This window comes from Helicoverpa zea, chromosome 14 (genome assembly GCF_022581195.2).
Source record: "Helicoverpa zea isolate HzStark_Cry1AcR chromosome 14, ilHelZeax1.1, whole genome shotgun sequence".
NCBI lineage: Eukaryota > Metazoa > Arthropoda > Insecta > Lepidoptera > Noctuidae > Helicoverpa > Helicoverpa zea.
In genome coordinates this window covers 337,872-362,372 of record NC_061465.1, presented here as the reverse complement: position 1 = coordinate 362,372, position 24,501 = coordinate 337,872, and the positions used below count along the sequence as shown (strand labels likewise).

The 24,501-nt window shown below is 38.1% G+C and overlaps 1 protein-coding gene across 1 annotated transcript in view; it reads right to left on the bottom strand.

The window, feature by feature from the left end:
- The window catches only part of LOC124636566 (visual system homeobox 2-like), a 79,757-nt gene that overhangs the window by 5,945 nt on the left and 49,311 nt on the right, over positions 1–24,501 (bottom strand). Inside the window, exon 6 of the mRNA XM_047172702.1 lies at positions 9,681–9,864. Coding sequence (XP_047028658.1) covers positions 9,681–9,864 — 184 coding nt within the window. The remainder of the gene's footprint in view (positions 1–9,680; positions 9,865–24,501) is intronic.

Sequence of the window (24,501 nt, the reverse complement as noted above, 5' to 3'; positions counted from 1 at the left end):
TTTGAGTTAGACGCATACCACAGATTAGTCTAACTAGGTAACTAATTCATTGTTCACATAAAAGAACTACGTGGACAGCTCACAGCGCATTGTACCTTAATCAATCAAGCAGTAACAACGTTAAGTGAACATTAGCGCGGCCCGATAGCGGGGCGAAGCTCCCGGGGCTCCAATACTATGTGATTTGTGTGCCATTAACACAACTTTGTCCATTAGCAGCGGCGCGCTGTAAATCCACTTGATTTAGAACACACTGGTACTTGCTACATGTACGAGTTTGTACAATGGAGATTAATTAAGAATGCGTGGAGTTATCACACGGTTTGTAACAAAAAGTAGCGCGAAGTGAGGCAGTAATGAATGGGATGGTTGCAGGCGCCATCTTGATGAATACGCGCTCAAGAAGCTTGCAAGTAGCTGAACTGTTGAATGAAAAAAGCCAAGTTCGGCTCCAAATCCTATAGGGATGTTCAACCCGTTCATAATTTGTATGATACCGTTCCTTTTTTATTTTTGAAGTCCTATGCCTATGCCTAAGATGCAATTCAGACACACTTTTTTGTTGATTACCTAATAAACATATAGCTATTTTTTTAAGTTAGTGTTAAATAAATAATGTTATAACTTTTCTAAGGGTTTTATATAGATTCTAAATAGATAAGGTAAACGTACCAATACTCGTCGGATTTCGGAAATCGCCGACTTTGAAGCGCTACTGTGTGTTAAATATTCAATAGAAAATGAAAATTTTTGCATGACGTGATAGAGTGTTTATTCGTTATTCTAAGTAACTAATGTTTTTTTAATCATTTTCATGGGTTTATGTAGTTTTATTTTATTTTTTATTTTATTTTATTAAGGCAAAAGTAAAAAAAGGGCGATTTGTACCAATAGTCGTCTGATTTGTACGGATACTCGTCAAATATTCCCAGTACTCGTCAACTTTTAATGCGAATGTAAACTCTCTGCTCTTGAACATAAAGTTCAAGTTATGTACATTTTTTTTGTGCTTGAATTTGTTAAGCATACTTATACCTTTGAAACATTACATTATGGCATGGTAAGGTACGGTATTCAATAAAACAGATACATAGTTGCATTTTAATTTATATTCCTATCTATCAGACGCTTGGAATCACAAAATCAGTCTATAAAATATATTTCGTAATCAATCATATAACCATGCAGTCATGTGCATATGTAGCACGAGTAAAATTGTTACTATTAAAATTGTAAAATAAAATAATTAGTTTTCACAAAAAATAAAAGCCTCAAAAAAAACATTTATATAGCTTTCCGCGAAATAATTACTAACATTCATAAATATGTAGGTAAGGTTGTCATTCATCAAAACTTATGAATTGCTTAGCGCATGCTAAGTACGATTTGAAAAAATCTCTATAGACAGTTCAAAAAAAATTGTTTTAAAGGTATGAAACAAAATTCTGATTACAACTAAGCGTTCAAACCCAATAATAATAATATCTAATAAGCCCCGCAGGGCATCTGACTCGGATGACGGGGAGTAGCGACCCCGCGGGGCTATATATACCGAGTACTCCAGAGAGAGTATACTGTCCCTGTCCTGCTTCACTCCTGCTGGCCGGAGTGATGCATGACGGGGGATAGGTCTCCCGCCTCTGGCTTGCCTTCATTGGCCGTCCAGAGTGGAGTCGCTAGAGCAGGGTTAGTAGCCTGGCTCGGAGGGTAGGTGCCTCGTGGTAAGTGACGATTGGGCCGGTGATGCTGGACACACAGGGAGCGCGTGATCTGCGTTTAAAGTCCGCCGAGGTATCCTCACCCTTCAGCCGCTCATGTATTGCCCTCTTGTTGCTATTCAGTGACTGATTCCCGGGGGCCTAGTAAGTGAGCTGGCGAGCCTCCACTTGCCTTTTAACAATTATTTTATACATTGTCATCGGCAGGTGCCATAGTTCCTATAGTTTTCTATATCCTAATCCACTAACATCCCAACGCAATAGCCCAAGTAGTTTTCCTCCATAGTTAGCAATAGTTTAGCACAGAACCGGGAATTGTCCTTGGGTTCATTTCTATAGTTTACTATAGCTTTCCGCCCGCGGTTTCACCCGCGTCCCGAGATAACTGCTTCCCGTAGCCAGATGGTGACAAAAACAATCCTATGTCCTTCCTCCTGGCTCTAAACTACCTCCTGGCTCCTTGCCAATTTTCAGCTAAATCGGTTCAGCCGTTCTTGAGTTATAAGTGGAGTAACTAACACGACTTTATTTTATATATACAGGGATAATCGTCGGTTTTGTGTCACTATTTCATTAAAGTTGTCTCAAAAGGGCGTTTTAAATTTTCTTGCTGCATCTGATGTTGTGGCCCCTTGATTTACTGCTTCTATGACTTATAAAAGGCCCTCTTGCTTCTAGTGTCTTTCAGTCATGATCTGCTATTAAAATTACGACCATGCAATCACTAGGTACATACAATTTTAAATAAAAAATCTTACTTAAGATTACTCTTTATCCATCGATATCGAATACGACAAGCAAAGAAGTGACAGCGATGGAAGCTATGTCATCTTAGTTTTAAAACTGATTTTAATATTTTTTGCGTAAAGACTAGTTGAATGACATAATTTTTATACCGGCGCTATTAAGGCACGTTAGGGAGACGCGGTACAATACGCGTGACGACATGCAGTTCTTTCAAACATTTTACATTCAAACATAGTGTAAGAACAGTCAATTTTTGCTTGCCACAAATTGAAATCTTGTATTTCAGTAGTAGAAACAAAGGCTAGTGGAAGTTGTACCCAAAGCGGTAGATATGTACCTATTTCTTGTCCTTAATCGAATGGCGGAGGCCTACAGCGGCCAATATTTACCTAAAAAAAACACTTGTAGAAAGTGCATACTCATAGAAAACAGGGGATTTAGCCATTAAGAAACATATTAATTGAATCGAATAACATGACTGTGTACGTGCATCTAGAACCAGCAGAGTAAAATTTACCCCTAAGAAAAAGCTTAAAAGAAACGCAGTTTTATCAACACATGTAGTCTAAACCTTAAATATATTTGTTCTAGAGACTTAACAATTTTGTAAAAGTCCCGATATTAGCTATTTATTCGCATTTTGTACTGTAAAACACAAAATATCCTCATTGTGACGACTTTAGGTGCAACTTTTGAGCATGTTCCAGTAGTCGTCAAAATAATTCTAAAATTGACGGGTTTTGGGTCAAATGGGAGTTTTAAAGTACCAATACAAGTCACATTAAAAAAATATATCTTCTATGTTAAAAGTATTCCAAATTGCATATTAAATCCATAGCAAATAAACTTAACTATCTAATTAAACAAAGAAACATACCACAGACCCCACTGGAGTTATGTAAATCAAAAGACAAAACCACGTGCTGAGTTTCACTTTTGACAGCTGAACTCCACGAAAAAACTTTTTTGTTAGGGCACACACGTTTCGAATAACATATCTTAGACGCCATGACTGTTAAAACCCCGTATAGTCATTTCAATTGTGCAATATATTATCAACAATATGTTGACATATAAACCGGCCCATTTTAAGTTCAGTAGAAATAATAAATAAAAGTTTTTAGATTAATTGACGACTATTGGGGCATGACGACTTCACCCGCGTTTACCTTAAGTAGTTAGATAAAGAACCAGAAGTTAAGATATTTACCTACTCATATACCGTATTTAATGCATTTCAGCACTTGTATTTCTACTTCCAGCTTTAACATGATTTCTGCCATTTTACAAAATCGCTCGTCACCTAAGTATCCTAAATAAATAGTTTTCTTAGTTTCGAGTATTCCGTTCAGCTCAGTCTTTATTTAATTGAAGTATGGGTATGTGATCGAATGGTATTGTGACTTTTATTGACAGATAACTGTTTATTACTTTTCATTTCGTTGAATCAATGCACAGCATTTTAACCGGGTTACAGTTATGTTATATGACATTTATTCAGTGAATTAAATTAGGTAGCTACATTTTCTATAGTTTTCTAAAGTTAAGTTTAATTCTATCTACACTTTTGTTCAGTTTTACCTTGATAACAAGTAAGAATCCCTTTTCTACTAAGAATCTCTCTGGTCGTGATAGCGATTCTAAATTGGCCTTCAAGAAGATCTCGACAGCTTTCACAAGCTCTTACTTTGTATGCACTCTGTTCAACATATTTCAAATAACAGGAATACTATTCTTTTTAATATGGATGCCATTACCATCTTCATAACTTTAAAAAGCAGAATCTAAGTGGCTTTTATCAATTGTAGCTTAGCTCTCTGTGAGAGGCCAATAAAACTCTTGGCGGTAACTTCCGAGTGTAAACAATAGCTTCTAGAGAATATTACTTAAATGTGACTTATCATTGAAAAGTAAAGAGCATCCAAATCAAAGGCAAGCCACTCAGAATCGTCACTTCACAGCCGGCAGCGGCGACAGACACATTTGCGCACTTATATGATTTACTGTAGTGTTGGCGAGGTATAGAGTATAAAGTTCTGTGGCAGAAGCGGCGTGTCCTTTTGTGTGGCAGCCATACTTTTCACTTTAGATAATGGTTTAGTGTCGTCGTGGAGATGAAAGCGGTCGCACAAAGCGAGTGCTTAATAGGCAGATAATTCAGTAACGTGCTCTCGCGTGCATTACTATCCATTTGCCGATGATGCGTGATGCGACTGCAGATTGCAACAGATTTGATGCATTGCTAACGTTCGTTGCAAATTGTGTGAGTTTTAATTACTCGAAGTATGATATTTTATAATGACTGTGACTGCAAGTCAATTTGTTGTTGAAGTTTTAGCTAAACTTAATACTCAAAAGGTTTTGTTCCAGTTGAAAGTGAATTTGAAACGACGACTGTTGCAGCATTTGAAATAGATTTTTCCTAAATTATAATTACTTAGGTAAACATTAATTGGTAATTGCTCAAAGCTATTACTTTCTAAAAACAGACGTGTTGTGTGCTCTCTTACATAAATAGAAGTAAGTATATGAAAATATTATAGAATAAAATTATGGTTATCCCGGTTATCCTTATGTAAATTAATTACCGTTTATTTACTTGTACCATAAATACTCGGCAGCTATATTTATCATGAACGCCAACAATAGCGGAGTGCAGTGGTCACAAAACGCCCTCATTACAACTACCTAGCGCGCGTAAATACAGTCAGGTACAAAAACACCGGCCGACTACACTTAAGTACATAATTAATATGTAAGCCCGCTGCCAACCCTTAAATCAACGTTAATCAAGGCTTAGACAATACGGCCGCCATCTTGCCGCCCCCTCCCCCGGCCCGGGCGGCGCGCGGCCCGCCCACCCCGCCGCCCACCACAGGGAGCCCCCCCTCGCCGACGCAGGCTTTAGGGGAGAACTTAGGCTTTATTAATTCATATCTGTAGATCTCGTTTCAGTTTTTGTGCGGCGTCTTTATTATTGAAATGAACGTGTTTATGTTGTGATCACGTCTTGTGAGCTCGTGTTACATGATACCTCACTTGTGGCTGGGAATTTAGTGTCTTGTTTGATTTTTTAACATCTCGTAGACGTCTCGTAGCACAGTGCTACGAGGGCTACGAAGTGTCTACGATGAATCGCCGTAGTCATTTTAAAATAAATATCTTACTTTAAAATATTTAAAAAATATGTAAGTACTATAGTTCGGCCATTCAGAGAATGCGTTCCTGACACGTCGCGATTGAACTGACGACGTAACTTTGCAATGGCGTTGCAGTTACGATAAAAATATTTTTGCTGGTTGTTTACCGTTTTAACAATTGAGGAGCATTAAAACAACATTATTATATCAATAATCAATGAATGTTATTACGTCGTCAGTTCAATCGCGACGTGTCAGGAACGCATTCTCTGAATGGCCGAACTATAGTGTGATAAAGTTTATTGATAATTTGGTTAAGTTTTTATGAAAAATATTAAAGAAAATAAAACCTAACAATAAATAAAAAAAACTGATAGATAAATCACTGAGCAGCGAAGGTCCCTATATCACACACAAGATAATATTTCATCCAAATAAAATTAGTGTAGAGATTCTCAAATAACAAACAAACAGCGGCACACAGACAAACGTACTTTACGTCTCCACTGAAACAAATAAAACCTCCTCATAAGCTGTCAACGGATTCTTGTTTTCATACCATACACAAATATATTTATTCACATCTCCCCACTCTTCTGTAAGGGGTGTAAGGTTTAGAATCGCGTGGTTGGTATGTCAGTTTATTTTTGTGTTTCCCAGAAGCCTTTCCGCAGTGAAAAATGAACATCTCTTGTTGTTGGGATTAAAAATTATACGTCGCTTTGTTTTGGCGCGGCCGTCGCTGCGTCGCTCCGACGAGAAGACATTTTGTTCTCGTTTTACCTTTGACAGTTTAGATTAGTTTGGGAATAAACTGCAACTTGTTGACCTAAATTGAATCGTGGCTTCAGCGTACCTATGGATGCGAAAGGTTGATAGTAGGTGTATCAACATTTTTTACACTGTAAGCATTTTTGTCCCTCTTAAATAATCGCCTCATTCTCTTCTTAAATGTTTAATTATAAAATGAAATCAGTACAATCACAAATGACTGTCTGTTCTGGTAAGACTCTGACAAGAACAAGTTTACTTACTTATTCCGTAACTGACTATCCAAAAAAGTTTATACAATTTTGAAATGGTCTCTTTTGAAAAAAACTGCAAAAAATCATATGGTAAAACTAAGTTAGTGACCAAGGCTTGCTAAGAGAAATCATAGTTATGCAGTTAATTAAATAACATCGACACACACCTACATATCATTACTTCAACTTAGATCTTAATTAACCTACCTAATTAGCTTCACACTAATAAGTCCTAAGCACCTAATTACTCTAGTCTTCCGTGACAATTTTGTTCAAGAGCGAGCTAATTACCGCGATAACAATACGTGTGTGTTAGTGTGCGTGACTCACCAGAGCTCGGTGGTCGGGAGGGAGGGGGGGAGGGCTGCTACGGCCGCCCCCCATCGGCCACTGCTCGCGACTCTTGAACAAAATCATCACGGTAAGATACGTGTCAGACCACTGGTTGGAGATTGCCCTACTGTACTGCCCAATGGGAATCTATTGATTTGGTGTTTGAGCAGGTTTCTAGTGGATATCGATATTGGTGATGGAAAGCAAGAGGTTCTGGTTGGGGCCGAAGATTGTCAGTCTTGTGATTTATAAGACATGCCTAGCGTTATGTATCTCCTAGGTCCTGGCCTAGGTCTGACGCCTAGTGGGTTATTTATCAACTTTTCTGTTTCTATGATGAAACTTTTATATTTTAGCTATCTTTTTAAAATTTGTAGTGATACTCATTACTGAAACTCATCTTAATTTGCTAAGTATTAAACTAAAGTATAATCTAAACTTACCTTCCCCGAAGTATTCCCGACTACGGGTTCTAAGTGATCTACAGAAACTACATTATTTATATTCCATAAAAATGCACATAGTTATATACCGAGTGCCTGTAAAAAATCTAAAGTACTTTTATCAGCAAATATTATTGTGCATTTTTATAGAAAGAATATTGTGTTGTGTGCTATATCGGTCAAATAAGAGAGCAGGGGATCTTTTTAATAATCTTAAGTAATGTGATACAAGCCAAGAGCAACTTTTTTGGCCATACAGATATTTTAATTGTTCGGGAATCGAACCCTCGAATATGTAGTTATCTATACTAATAATATAAAGGTGAAGAGAGAGCTGGTTTGAATGCGCCCTCTGGCAATGGATCGATTAGAAAAGAAAGATGACATTCTTAGATAGCCTATTTATCAAGGAAGGTTATACACAACAATGTCAGTAAAAGCCTAAAGCAACAAAGTTGAAACCAAGTAACCACGAATCTTCTTCAAAGTAAATTGAAGTTCTAAGTGAAGTCTAACTAATCATAAGCTATGAGTGTAATTGCTTTTCAAGTAGTTTATTTCTTGGCAATATCTACAAGTCAGAATTTCAGGATATTGATAACCTGAAAGGTCTATCAGTACTTACAAAAGCCGGCAGGACCAACGGCTTAATCTTTCTCAAAGCACGGAGGGATTTTGGTTTGCAATAGCCGGACATCCTTCTAACTGGGGATAGTTGCTTAAAAGCTGTTCCATTCATGTGTCTGAGACGATTTCAGAACCAGTTATTTGTCAGTCTTTACTTGTTTCTCATTTTATATAACCTCCTGTATGGATAAGAATATCATAAAAGTCCAAGTCGAACAGTGCACTGTGTAAGGTAACTATATTATTGTGTATTCCGTACTAACAAACCATTTGAAACAAGGCATTCAAAAATTAATACATAAAATATGTTAATATAAATGAGTTTATTTCATAGCAATAATCATTTGGTAGCTTTTTTCCAATTAGATTGGCGTCGGCTTCCAGTCTTACTGGATGCAACTGAGAACCCGTGTTTTTCACGGAGCGACTGCTTATCTGGCTCCCACAAGGTAGTTACTCGGCCAACTCAGTACCCCTTGGTAAGACTGGTTGTCAGACTTACGGGTTCTGACAAACTGCTGCCAAAGATCTTCAAATTATTTTCAAATGACAGTTTATCGTGCCTTTGGAAACATTTCATAGCAATCAAAGTTTCAATAATATAACAATGATTAGGAAACTCTCCGTTACTTCGACGACAGATCTGCTAACAAGCAACCTTAAAGAGTATTCATGTTAAATGAATTCTTGTAAAAAGTTGGTGTACAACAAAATAATATTATGTCCACTGAGACTTCCTTTTCATGATTACATATTTTACTAGACTTTGTATCACATTAAAATGTACCAATTAAATTACCTAACGATAATTAGGTATAACAGTATAGGTATGGCTTTACCTTATGTAGTTGCTAAAGGAAATAAACTGCTTATACTAATGATTTTATTGAATGATATATTAATGATTTATTATTAAAAAAAGTCGTGGTAGCCTAATGGGTAAAGGACCAACCTCTCAAGTATGAGGGCGCGGGTTCGATCCCAGGTCAGGCAAGTACCAATGCAACTTTTCTAAGTTTGTATGTACTTTCTAAGTATATCTTAGACACCATTGGCTGTGTTTCGGATGGCACGTTAAACTGTAGGTCCCGGCTGTCATTGAACATCCTTGGCAGTCGTTACGGGTAGTCAGAAGCCAGTAAGTCTGACACCAGTCTAACTAAGGGGTATCGGGTTGCCCGGGCAACTGGGTTGAGGAGGTCAGATAGGCAGTCGCTTCTTGTAAAGCACTGGTACTCAGCTGAATCCGGTTAGACTGGAAGCCGACCCCAACATGATTGGGAAAAGGCTCGGAGGATGATGGACTAATGATTTATTGTTTGTGCTTAAAATTTGATATATTTTTTCAGTAGCCGCAAGGATAGCAGCCCAGTTATAGTGAAAGTTCATAGCTTCATACACACCACGTTATTTTGACAGTTTGCTGCCGAAAACTCTGTAGCTTGAGCACCAATGACTGAAAATATTTGGCTTTTCAAGTGCATTTGCCAATCCGCTCTATTAACGCTCACTCTTTCTCTGTGTAAGAGGAGTCCTATAGGAGTACCCTACAGTGGGACAGTAAAAAATCTGATAACAAATGTATGAAACAAATGGTTTGTCACTACGTTAGTGTATAAGTGTGTAAGTGGCAACAATCAGTCTCACCGAACTCACCGAGTAGCCAAGGCGCGACGGCGTCGTTCTCCTTGGCGCTGTTGAGGATGGTCTCCGGCAGCGGCAGCGAGTGACGCACCATGGCCCCGTATAGCCCGTACTCCGCCATGATGGTGGAGCGGCCCCAGCACTTCTCCGTCTTGCGCCATTTCGCACGACGGTTCTGGAACCACACCTGGGGGACATGGAGCTGGTTAGATTGTGATTGTCAAATAGTAAAAATTAAAAAAAAATATATATCTGTCTCTATATCCCTTAACGCTTAAATCCTGAAAACTACGCATTTTTATGTAGATAGAGTGATTGAAGAGGATAGTTTAGGTCCATTCAAGCACGGCTCGGTAAGTAGTATGAGAAATCATAATTTTGGTCTCAACCAAAATTTTAAATATATCGTCGTCGTCCTCCGAGCCTTTTTCCCAATCATGTTGAGGTCGGCTTCCAGTCTAACCGGATTCAGCTGAGTACCAGTGCTTTACGAGAAGCGACTGCGTATCTGACCTCCTCAACCCAGTTACCCGGGCAACCCGATACCCCTTGGTTAGACTGGTGTCAGACTTACTGGCTTCTGACTACCCGTAACGACTGCCAAGGATGTTCAATGACAGCCGGGACCTACACTCTACAGTTTAACGTGCCATCCGAAACACAGTCAGTGGTGTCTAAGTGGTGTTTAAATATATAATAATATTAAATATTTTTTCAAGGTTTGACTCATCAACGGCCACTGAAAGATTTGGGTGTTCAGTGTTCGTATGTCTTGCTCATTACGATTGAAAGACATATTGGTACATTAAAATCATGTAAGTTTAGTCAGTATACTTTAAATAAGTGATCTATTAAAAGGTTATTAGGTGTTTGCTAAGTAGGAAGTAGCTACTGAGTAAGGAAAAGTTCGGTTAAACATTTCTGTTTTATTTGCTTAAAATAGAATTATAATAACCCGGCATGATTTAAATAACTGAAGTTACCAGTATCCATATCTCGGCTGAACTCGGAGAAAACCTTTGTAAATCACAAAGCCTTCATTCTAATTAGAATGAGCGATCGAATATAACCATTAGAGCGCTGTGGCTCCCTCTAGCGAGATAACTAAGCATGGAAAACAAACCAATTATCGGGAACAAAACGCAACTAAATTAAATTTTCAAATTCACCGGCGGAGCGGCCACTGTTTGTACACAGTGCTGAGCAGGGCTGACACATAGTGGTGACTGTGTCTGTCTGTTTGTGCATAAACCATAGTGTGGATAGAGAGGAACCTAGTCTTATTTTAGTAGGTGGGTTATTTTTTGTAAAGCATTGAACTCACTGTACTATTAAAGTGCTATAATGATATTGTGATTTGTAAGTTAATGTGAAATTAATCACATTTTGGCTTTATAATCAATTTTTAATATTTGAACCTCCTTTTGTTCTTTTTTCTTCAAGATAATACTACCAAAGTTATTTACTAATTTGAATACGAGTACAAAAACATAGTAGAGTACAATATTGGTGCTCAGTGGCAGCCCTGGGCATGCGGCAATGGGCGGGCGCACCGCACCGCCGCGCAAAACGGTTAATTTCTAATTAAATTTGTTAATTAAGCCCGATAGCGGCGCACTCCGCACAAATTAATACCGCTGTATCATATTACTATGAGCACTGTCTTCCTATGTGTATATACGGAGTGTCTTATGTACTCTGTGTGTAGCTATGTGTTGGCATAATATTTGTATATATTGAAGCATATATAAGATAATGTAATTTTCAATTGTTTCTGTTGGTAATTAAAGAACAACCGTGTCAAATCGATTGCTTTGCACCGTACAAGAAGAAAACAAAGAAAAAGAAAAATGAGAATGAAGAAATGTTAAGAATAGATTAATTTTGTTTGCTGAGAGGTATTTCCACATCTGTTGTCTTATTATAATAAATTCTTATGAAATAATATTATTCTTCTTTCAGAATCGTAATAAGATAAATAAGATTTTTGAATTTGAATTTTAATGAACATAAATGTTTATTTCATGGCCTTTATTTACCGGATTCATTAATCATTGTTTTAATTTTAACTGTTAAATTAATAAGTGAAGAAGAACATTTTTCAAAAAGATATTTTGTTTACCTCCTTAACGAATCTACAGTCAGCTTACTTTTCTGTTTATAAATTAAATATTCCGTTACGAAAAACGTAAAGTCAGATCAATTTATTTATTGAACTCACACAAAAATCACTTTGAAACCAATACCTACGAGTATATAGTCAAAGAAATCTATCAATTAATATTGTAATATTTTTCACATACGGATAATCGTATTTCAGACATCGTTAGCACTGACTATTGTCGGTATTTGGTAAAACCTGAAAATGTTATAAAAAATATTTTTTTCATGTCTGTTGCTTTATTATTCTGCTAGTCAAATCTACATTAAGAGTATTTCAAAGTAAAATGATTTGTTTGTTTACATTGGCATTGCTACAGAGAAATAATTTTAAAGGTATTAAATAATCACTCGCATTTTTTCTGCAAATAGTTTCTTACTACTAGTAACATTCGTCCTTTTAATTACATTATTTCACTTGATTCCTTTTTAAAGAACTAAGAGGCACCGTGGTAAACGACTCCTTTATGATAAATATTATGTCATGCCCCTTAATCAATTTCCAGAAACATATTATTTTCCGAAACCTAAACCGGCACTAAGAACTTTATATTCCAATCACCTATTAATAGTCCTAAGAAGCTTCTCATCGAAACATCAGCAAATATGAATGATTGCCCAACCCCAGTGCTCCAGTGTGCACTGGCACAGTTGCACAGCGTGGCTGAAGTGCTGCTAGATGCAGACTATAAGTATTGCAGACTATTGCAGACTCAGCATGTTGACGTATGGTAATGTCGGCCGAATCCGACGCGTGGGGGAGTCGTGAGCCCGAGAACGTCTCGAGAACACTGAATATGTAATCCGGTTGTGATGACTGTTGTTCCGTGTAATCGTTTGTAAAATTAAAATGCGTAGGTTTGAAGCTAGTTGCAGGTTCATTAGATGTGGACTGAATTTCTGTGTTCTATTGGATGTGCCATAATCTGCTCCTGTTTTTTTTCCAGCAAAATATTGAGAATAGTAGAGTCAGCTTTCATTATCTTCCTTTTCTATTTCGATTGCTGATATTGCTATCAGCTGACATTCTATTATATCTGGAATCTAACTACTGCTACTAGCACTATCTCTAGGTGTCACTTGATATCAGCATTTCCTGCAATACTCATTTCCCCAACCACTGCCTACACCATGTAAAGCTCAACATATTCCACTACACATGGAGTATTAGTTCGGGTTCCGGCGGTAGAACTATATTGATTGGCCGGAGCGCCGGCCTGACAGACTAATTGTTGGAGATCAGAATGCACTCGCTGCCATGCCAGGGGTCACTGTACTGCAAGGATAAAGTTATATAGGTGTCAGTGCACACTAATGCATTGAACTAGTGTATGCGGTGTTATAATCTGTGACACGAGTCGAGAAGTCGAGAATCTGTGACAATTATGTAGATTTTTACATTTCTTCTTGACAACAGATGACAAGTGCATGCTAACAGTACTAAGTAATCTGATAATATAATACTTAATAATTACTATATTTTTAAGCACAGTACTAATCACAACGGCAGACAATAGCACCACCCACACTTGGTATACTACTAGTCGTGAGTATTGATTCCGGCAACTGACTACTAATTGTTCGGCAGATTAACGACGCGAATATGCGAGCTAACCCGGGGGTCCCTGAGTATACATGGGGATACATTTCGTCTGCAAACTTACATATTACTTAGTTTGGGTATTGCTGAGAAAATTAATTAACTGTTATCTTTCAGCGATAGCTGTTAGAAGGAACAGACCAAATTAGGAAAATTGTAGCTGAAGAAGTCCTAGTAACATGTATAAACCTAATAAGAACCTTTGTTGAAGATTTGTGATTTTCATTTCCTATGTATTCTTTTCTTTTAAATTACGATAAATGCTGCCATAGTACCTACCGATTAGTACCTTACCTTATTATTAAAGTCATCAAATATTTATTGACACACACAGCATAACATATGCATAGCATAGTAGATATAAAGTAAGTATATCTTGTTTAAGTCCCCTAGAAGTTCTAACCAAATTCACAAGATTATCCGGGAATTACCAGCATTAGGCAGTGATTGCTTGTGGACAATTACTAGCTGTAACCCGCGGCACTGCCTGTCTTACGGGGGTTTACTTCATTGGCACGAAATTAGAGAGCTTATCGGGCTTACAGTGGCAATCAGTGCGAGGGACACAATGGACGGAAGGGTGAAGCCTGACCACTTGCGACGGATTACTGGTGTTCGTGCAATCTTTTTGAAAAGCCGAGGTCGCTTGTAGATAAAGAAATAAGGTAAACTTATGTAGACAGATCTATGTAGGTATGTTATAGAGAAGATGATGTTCAAATGAAAATAATGTGTAGGTAAAGGCATGGTCTCTACTTTTCAGTATTTTTCTATCCATGGCATAACATTTTGCAATCACAAAGAGGGGCAGAGATAGACACATATGGTATCGATCGGCAGTAGATTAAAATCTCATAGCAGGTAGAGTAACGAACGCCACACTCAGCACTATTTAATTAATTCGGCGCACAACGACGGCCGCATTCCGTCGGATCTCCGAATTTACTAATTAACATACGCTCACAAAGGTTCCGCGTAATTGTTAATTTGGCAGCACATTCGCGCCCTTTAATGATGCGTAACGATGGTGCGGGGAATTGCGCGCTCCGACAATTTATTACTCGTATGTGGCAGCCACCAGGCTACCCTGACCTCCCGCCCTCCCCGCCGGAGTACCCAGCCCGGGCATCTGAGACGCGCGCCCGGTCGCACGGAGGGGTCTACCCCCGCTGGTCGCATTTAGGGTAGTATTTGTAATGTTGCTTGTGAAACAATTTGTCGGGCGTCTGTGTGATTGCGTAGGCTCGTATGTTGTGAGTGCTACTTTCGTTTGGAAACTAATTTTAAAATTACCGTTTTGTTTTCAACATGAGCTGGTAATTTAGTTTTTGCGAAAATGGAGCTGAAAACAGAATTCCTTCACAAAAGTCAGAAAATAATGCTTGCGTTACGTGAATACCTACATTACATATTAGCTTTAGAGCTTTTTTTTTTCAAGAAATGCTTATTTAAAATGAATTTCTTTTGATCCATGGAAATACTACACTGGAACTGATTAGAAGTATCTATATACCTTTCACTGACTGAATCTACTACGGGGTACCTACATGTCTTTAAGATTTATGAATCAAGCTAAGTATACATATTATAAAATAATCAATTTATCCAAACTTCCCCCGTTATGAATGTCTACCCTCCAAACTTTTATTTTACCAAATAACATGTTGTACAATCCAATAACACTGCAATAATATCACTTAAGCCGACAACGATGATGCATCCCCAAAACAGCGACATCCCGGCGGACACAACACTTGACATAATTATCAGCAGCCTGTTACAAGTTGCCCCACACTCGTCTAGTGCGCGCTAATCCTTACTCAACAGTACAGGGGATAACGTCGCAGTGGCAAGTGAGCGCCGGCCCTTAGGGACACGCAACATTTGGGACTATTAACACATGTTATTGTTAACAACCCCGATTGATTAACCGACTGTTTGTCATTGTAAAGCGTGCTGAGCGACGCCGGAACCGGTAAAAAAATAGTACGTCAAGTTATTATTTAAGTTACCAGGAAACGCAAATAATACAGTTAACGTTATATTTAAATCAATTACTTGTTCTGACATATGGTCATGTATAAGTTGGTAGGGTCTAATAGTACGTAGGAATTCCAAAAGAAAAAGTAACATCGTTATTTTTCAATAATGCAAAACATAAAAGACTATTGATTGGCGTTATAATTTCCACATAAACATTCAAATCATTAATATTAACGAAGTGTTTCCAAACAAAGTGTTGGCAACATTCCTCGCTCACGTCTACAGCGGCCAGTGGCTCGTACAGCAGTGATTGTGAGTGACGTATCAGCGTCTAGTCACGGCGGATGACGACTCGAGGCGTCATTAAGCGCAAATACCCGTCGCAGACCACTGACAGTTTAAATAAAGCAAGTGAGCTCCACAAAGCACTTCTTATTTACGTACTGCATAATTTCATTTCTTTGGTCGTGTTTGAATGGAGACGCGCGGGGGGTTGGGGCGGGCCCACCAATCACGTGCAGGCGCGGGCTAAATGGAGTTGCGAGAAGCGAGTCTGTTCCCAATTTGGCGGCAATTTGCGGCACAATGCCGTCATTCTGTTGTCGGCGACTCGCCTTAACAGGTTGTTATTCAATTTGGGGTGCGTCGGACACATTTTGATTAGTCAATAAGTTAATACGCGGTTAGCTGTGCCAGGCTAAGTGACGCTTTCACCAGTAATTGGGTTGTATCTGGAGTTACGCCTACTACTTATTGGGCGATTTCCGCTCATTTGTGCTCTTGATTAGTAGCTTCACGACTCGTGCTGGACATATTTTTCATTTAATGTCAGGCAAATTAAATTTCTACTATTTTGAATCAGAAATCTGACTGCTTCTGCCATATTTAGTGTTTCATGAGGTCCAGGTATGTAAGGAAGGTCTAGATTTTATTTGAAACTTCCAACAGCCATGTTGTCATTCATTCAATTGGACATTATTTTACACACCTTTATGTATATAATTTTGATAAGTTCATACACGGACTAACTAAGTATGAGGAAATAAATAATTTATATGAATTGAAACGGAAGTTCAATCGTTTCCAAAAATATTTAAAAAAATAACTCTCTTAAAAACATCAAGAAGTGCTTGATGCTCAAAGCAATCGGTAACCAGTTCAGCAATTTGACACAAACACCCCCCTCACTCCGCTCCCTGCCTCCCCCCCGCTGAATCAATACTCCCCCCGGTTATACTTCATAAGTTTTATTACCACCGGACCCTCGCGGTCAGACTGATCTTTAAGCCTATTGACTTATTACATTACATTGGACTCTGAAAAACTATGGGATAACTAGGTTTCAGGGTATTTCCTTAACAAAATTAGAAAGCCCATTGCAATTGTTCGGTAAACAAAATACATATATGAGAAATCTGCTCTTCTCATCCAAGCTCTTCTGAATTTATTATTGTCATTCTGATGACTAGTTTATGCCATCAAAGTTTTTTTCGTTATAAGTACTAATCTGTTAATTAAAAACCTTAATATGATAAAAACAATATTGAACGAGAACTTGGTTGAGTAATATGACACTTTCTAACAAAGAAAGTAAGTTAGAGAATCTTTTCTTCTAAAAAAATAATTCTAGAAATTATCTACTACCTGTACCGCTGATGACCTTATGATGTTGGTATATCATAAATGAAATGATACCCGAGGCATGTTCAAATTCACCCTAGTTATGTGGTTATGCCAATGTTACCGTTGCCAGCCTTCAACAAAAAACAAACTGTTATACTTGAAATGTTAATTAAACATGATTGAGAGGAAACGGAAGCTACTGAAACATAATAAAAAGGCAGTAATATGGAGGTAAATACGTCGAGTCACGAGCAACAATAGCGCGTCGGTAATAACATAATAACTATATGAAAATATAATGCTAAGCAGAAAATGAGCGGCCGCCGTGTAAAATAAACAAGACGCCACGTCGACGGCAAATTACACGCTTGTGTGTGAGCCGCGGTGCGAGGCATGAGCGACAGCGGGGAGGAGGAATAAGCGGGAGCGGGCAGCTGAGAATATAATACAGTCTGATGGTCTTTTGATTTCTACTGGTAATTTTAAGTGGACTCTACATCTCATAGGTAAGGCAAAGAGACAGATCAAAAGTAAGCGTAAAATGCTAGTGACATCTGTTTTATTTTTTCTTTTATTAGTCACTGTTTTGATATCTTTAGTCAGACATTATGTGTAGGTGAGTTTCTACTATAAGATTTGCAAAGTACAGAAGTAGAAATTAGAAAACACAGGCTGACGTTTTATATACGTTCATCAAATTCCCAAAAAACAAGAGGTGTTTCAAATAATAAATATTTAGGCCAGCAGGCACGACAGCACAGGACAGCTGTGCTAACTAGGCAACTAGCGGCCGTGAATAAGCGATTTCGGGCAATTGGCGCGGACCGGACGGCCGGCCCGTGTCCGGCGCGCAACCGGACCGCTCCCGACCAACCGGCAATTTGCTAGCGACATAATTACGCACACAAATTGACGGAACCATCGTGAATGGCGTACAGAAGGACTAGTATTTGAAAACTATTCGATACACAAGAATGATGAAGCTCATTATTACAAAATCACAGGTTCAATAGTTTGTTCCTTAACCAAATAAATAGGCCAGTTATAGTATAGCAAGTTTTTATCATTCAACATCGTATATGCTCGTGGTCGACGGATTAGGACTATGTTGAATTTAGAAACACGAACATACCTAAGTGGTTCGCAAGGAATAATCTTATTCATTTTTATATCTTGAAATCTACTATGCAATTGTGCTGAGTTGTACTTCTGAGTATCTATTCACAGTGTCATGATGATCGACGCACGTCTAATATCGAAGTGTTTGTTTGACGAATCAAAACGAGATCGAGTAATTGGGTGCGCGCCTGTGATTGGGCAGTTACTTGTACTCGTTAGCTCGACCGATACAAGCTGTCATTATGTAGCGACATGCCTGCTTAATTGACAACATCTCAAACATAAGCACATAATTACACGTATACTGTAATTTAATTAAATCGCGCCGACTTAACGCTGCGCAAGAAAAACCAATACAGCGCACGTGGTCACACACAGTTTTTATCAATCGCACTCAGCATTCCATAATCTTATTTTAAAAAGGTACCTACTTGAAAGCGAAGCAATCGGATTACGTGCCCGGACAGATTGAGCCGGGACGGCCACGTCTAATATGTTTTTTAATTACTGGCAACGTTAGCCAACTGAATATGATACGCGATTATCATATTCCCGGGATTTGCTTGAATGCGGGACGTTTCAATAGTTCCGATGCGATTACGGGAATTAATACAGGCCGCGAATTAATGTGGATCACTATGAGAGCTCGTGCGGACATATTGCGAGTGTAGCAATTGGATTATTATTGCAGCGTGCCAATATTGGCTGTCGTATTTGTACTGTTTTACATTGTACAAATTGTAAAGCCTATTTCATGAATATCGATTTCATATCCATCGATTAGGCTTACAATGGCCAAGCTCAAAAATAAATAAATGCATTTTTAGACTACATCTTCAAACACGTGTAAGTTTGTCGTGTTAAGACAAAGAGCATGCGAGTGTCCCTAAGGTAACGATATACAAACACACGGTATGATTGGACAAACAGCCGGCCGATTGTCACGGCCCACACTTGAGCCAACATAATCACCCACATTGTTACAATATTAGCCTAACTGTGCCTGTTTGGACTATCTCACGTTTTTTACTTTAAGACACATTGATATATTGGCTTAAGTGTGTCGAGATGGGTTTAATTGTTAAGGATATCTTGTGATTTTAAAGCTATTTGTAGTCAAAAGGAATGTAATCAAAACGTTTTTTTAACCAGATAAAACTGAATCGTACAAAGGAAAATAAATCAACGTAACGCTTGTCAAAGTAGCATGCTCATAATTAAAATCGGTGTAGCTCGCGTAGCTCGTAGCACGCTACGAATTGCTACGAGTGTTACAATGTAACGACCTATCTTTTGTTTTACATTCCATTATTAATTTATTAGTATGACATTCAATTTGTAAGATTTAACAAAGTTTGGAATACGAAGATAGAGGAATGTACCAATTTTGTCCGAAACAAAACACAACTTTTTCACAAAACAGTTATACAAAGCCGTTAATGCGTCTAGACTATCTAGGTAGTTACAATATAATCACAATAAAGTCTCCTTATCCATATGAATATTGTAATTCATAGTACAAAGATATTTAACACTATTACTACAATGCGTTTCTGATAGGTCTGACGCACAAACCTGCAAAAACTATCGCACCGTTGGACTACACGTGTAATAAATTCAATGATAATAATGATTAGTCTACGAGTTCGGGACAAACGAGTCGCCTCCATTGTGAAGTTTTTGTGTCCACTCGAGGCACTAGCGAGGCACTGGCGAGGCGCGCCGCTCCGCCCGTCACCGGCACAAAGCGCCTTATTATCTCCATATTATTTTAATATTGTTGCAATGCTACAATAACTGACGCGCATTATTTATCCTACACACTAATGAGCGTGTAGGCACCTTACCCCGCCAACTTAACAACGCAACTCATACAACACAAGCCAATCGATTTTAAACCTTCACTGCACACAATAGGACGTTGTAACATTTCTGTGGCAGCATTATAAAGTTGGTTCTGTCGGACAAAGGAGTGACACGGGGTGCATCTCGAAGTGTCAGGAGAAGTTTTGAATGAAAATAAATGTGTAATTATTATTAGTGGAATATTGTCGAGTGTTCGAGGAACGGGCGTGTGTGGCCGCCGAGAAATGTCGAGTGTTGTGTTATTAGGCCTCGACCGCAGTTATGTACGGCTCTAGAGAACACGTAATGCTATCGAGCGGTTGAGAAACCAGCTATTTTGTTATTATTTACTTAGAAAAAGATACACATAATAAGTGTTATGAGAGAATAGGGAACAGAACATTTATTGCGATCGCTTAGAGTTTGGAGTAACATTTCTTTATTTGATAACTCAACGACCAAAGGCGGTTAGCACGCATGTCACTTTATCAATCAATAAATAAAAGTTTGCATAGGTAATTGATTTCAGAATCAGGAGTTTACAAGTAGATTCTTTAGTAGCACATTTATGAAAATCATTCTATATCTTGCATTGTATACGTACTCATCCACCTTAAACTACATAACCACACTATTATGTAGTCAATTTTGTGAAAGATTGTGGGAGCGCATCGCATGGCGTGTGCAGCCACCATGCAGAGTGCACGCTGCAACAACATGGCGGCCACGTCATGCGAGCTGCACCCAGTAATGACGTAATGACTGCACTACAATACACAGGTAAATATGTGCAGCAAATGGATGGAAACCGTGTGAACAACCATGTATTGTGCTCCTTGTATAATGAGGTAAGATGGTGTGGTTATGTTAATAGATATATTCACAATTCTTCAGGAAGCGGCAGCTTTCCTTCTTACAGCACAATGGATTGGATTGCTTGTTTTGTGATACTAGTTTCATCACTTATTTGTTATATAATTAGAGTGAAAGTAAACAAAGCTTAACATAGATTATACCAACCATTTTTTCAGTGTAGGGACTATTCAAAATTCAGCAAGTATTGTGTGACTATAAAATTGGACAGAAGTGTCGTCTCACGCGGCACCTGTACCCCTATTACGATGTTTATCCTCAAGAAAAGTGTTGAGAACACTTTGAAGAGTTTCGACGGCGAGTCGAGTCCGAGTGCGTGTAGAGATGAGAAAATAGAATAATGAGCGCCGCCCTCCCCACGGACCGAAAGGGCTCCAATTGCTGAATAGTTTTGGAGCAAACAACCCTTCAGCCAACCGTCCAATTTGAAGACCTGACACAAATTGGACACGACCTTTTTGTCGGGACACGTGAATAGCAAATGTACACGCACTTGTACTTTTTGGGTTCAGTGATAGCTCCTCTTGTAAGATAAGGCTAAAACTACAATGAAGTAGACCGCAGAATATTGAAGCAGACAATATAAAACACTTTGTTTGAATATACTAGAATTTCGCACTGAACCTGTGATTGAAAGTACCTGCTAGCACAAACATAAAATTGAATTGATTTTCTATTATGACTAATTATTAATTTATTTAGAGGTATTTATTCACCTTACAAGCTACAGATGACATAGGTATCGGAAACGCTTATGAGATTAATAATTTGGTACTTTCCAACACATTTGGATTTACAACACATCTTCGTCATTTATTCTCTTCACGATAACATCTTTTAAGATGGAAAACCAGGTCTGTCGAAAACGTGCCTAACCTTCTTTAACACAAAAACGACAGTTTACAGAATACAGTTTAGTAAACTTTTCAACCGACCGAAGAGTATCAAGTAAACGCTCAAATATTGAACCCTATCTGTGCAAACAGCGCGGTCTGTCCGTTTGTGAGTAAAAAGGCGCTGGTGTCCACAAACAGATCGCGAGGGCCCTCGAGGACGGGCCGCCGGGCCCCAGGCCCCGGGCCCCGGGCCCCGGACACTTGCGGTGTTGACGATACACAGGAGATACAAGCATCTTCCGATTTACAGGTCTTAGAGGAAATGCAAGTTTTGTGGAGGTATATTGTTTATTTACTACTCCTCTTCTTGCTTGCTTGTCCGTTGTGAGTTTTGGGTGTGATGTTTGGGTTTGTGGTTTGATACTCTTTTAAAATATAGCATGGTACTTATGTTATACTAAGTTTTATTTCACAGTTTATGTACACAGGATACGGACAAGAAGAAAGAAAAATAAAACAGATAGTACAAAGGCCCAGCTTATATCAGTAGAAATTTCTTCCAGCAAGCCCGTTATGAGAGAGTTAGAATAATAAGAGATATATATTGATATACTGATTTAGTTAAAAGAGCAAGCATGGAGTTTCTTGCCTGTTCTTCTCCAAGGGGAGATACTTTTTTACTAAAATCAATCTCATTTTTATTCCTGATATTTCTTTACGGGATAGCACGTATGGTGTCTCAAGTTATTAATACTTTTATAAATACAGTGAAGTTGGTTGACCACGATAAATGAAGAATGCCAATAAATGCATGTCTGCATGCATACGCATATGCACGGAAAGTTATTAGGCATGATGTCATGAAGCACCGTCCGGCAGTCCACACGACATAATGAAATAGTTTTTCTGTTCAATAATTGTCCTGTATGAAACTTGGCAGAATGTATTGAGCTTATGGCGGTATCTTTAAGGTTATTAAACTAAAGTCTTAAGTGTACTTTTAGTACGCAGTTTAAACAGAAATTCATTACATGTAACCATAGGGTTGCCTTAAATTGATAGGCCATTAATACTTTTATTTCGCTATTAGGAAACAGAGCGTAGGACCTCGGAGGTGATCTGCTATCCCACCCCAACTTACGTTGTATGATATTTTGAGAATAACCAATATTTTTCCTACTAATGGAAGTCGTTATCATGAAACCTATTATCGTTATCACCAAACAAATTAATGAAAAATATGCTATTAATTGCAATAAAGAGCAATCTACTAAGTGCATAGCACACAATGCAACAGTTGCAGGCTGCGCATCGACTGTCGCGTCATTAATTAACCTTTGTTAGAATTATTGTTAATATCTCGCACCTGTGCCCACAATGCTCAAGCAATTATACCAATAATAATGTAATGTATGAGATATATAGTACATAATCTATAGAACATTAACGTAACGCAGTAGCTACAGCTACACCTATGTATTATATCAATGTATTATGATCTCTTAAAATATTAATAGATAGACACAAAATGCTCTGCTATATACACTGATGCTAAAATATTTCTTAGAAAGAAATACTATGAGTATTTACGTACAAGGAAAATGGGTGAATAAATGTAGTGTATATATTGCAAGCATTACAGGGACTATTTGGTCAGACAACAAAGGGCGTCACAAAAAAAAAACTATTTCAAACGCACAGCGGTCAACACCCAAAAAAAAAACAACTTTCCCCCAAACATACAGAAAAATACATCCCTCTTCCTCATTAGGTACATAACCCAACAGTTCAGAACACAACATAGTAAGCAGTAGTAGGTACATGAAAAGCCATAAACTATAGGACTCGAGTCACCAGTCTCACCGCGGGGCGCAGTAACCAGATTACAGAGTATATCGTAAGTATGAAACTGTTATTTACTGGCCAGCACGGACAGTTGCGCTTATTGGATTGTCCACATTATTGTCTTATTTATTGCGTAAGTTAATATATGTGTGTGTGTGTGGGTTGAAGGTGTACCTAAATATATGGATTGATAGACAATAGCATTGATTAATCTGTCATCGTTGTAGATGAATAACTATAGAGAAAGGGTGTGAAAAATGAAACTATCGATGGATTTTCTGAAATTCGATAGGGCTAAAAAATGTGAGATTGCGGCAGATAGACAGAAAGTATCTTCATTGTCAGCTAGTCTTCATTAGTTTTAGACTACCTACCTATGCACGAATATTTATTTTTGCTTGATATGTTAGTTACATCATAGGTACCTTCATCAAACCTTGTGGTACATTTGTTGTTTTACAAAATGTGGACACTTGTTTAAAACATTGGAATAAAAATGCAAGTACTTTCCCTGTCTGTACCTATTTGTAACATGCGTATAACATAAGACAATCGTGGTGCAATTTAATTGTTTTAATGTATCAATACACAGCGTTGCTTGCACAGTTGTAATTAGCGCATTCGTCACGGCGCATAATGCACGCGGGTCGTAATTTATAATTAACCACACAATAAGTAACAGGAATATTAATAACAAAAAGTCAAATATATTTCTGTTGGTTTGTCGAAGCGATCCATTGATATGGTGCTCCCACATTGCCGTTAGAAAATGTTTAATAACGTTAGTAAACATTTGTTAGCAAACATTTAATCACAAATAAATTTTCATGTTAGAAAATGTTTAGTAATGTTAGTAAACATTTTATAAGGGTGATGGCGAGATAGGCGGTGCGGTGCGGTGGGGGTTAGAGTTGCCAAAAATCTTAACGTTACCGCAAGT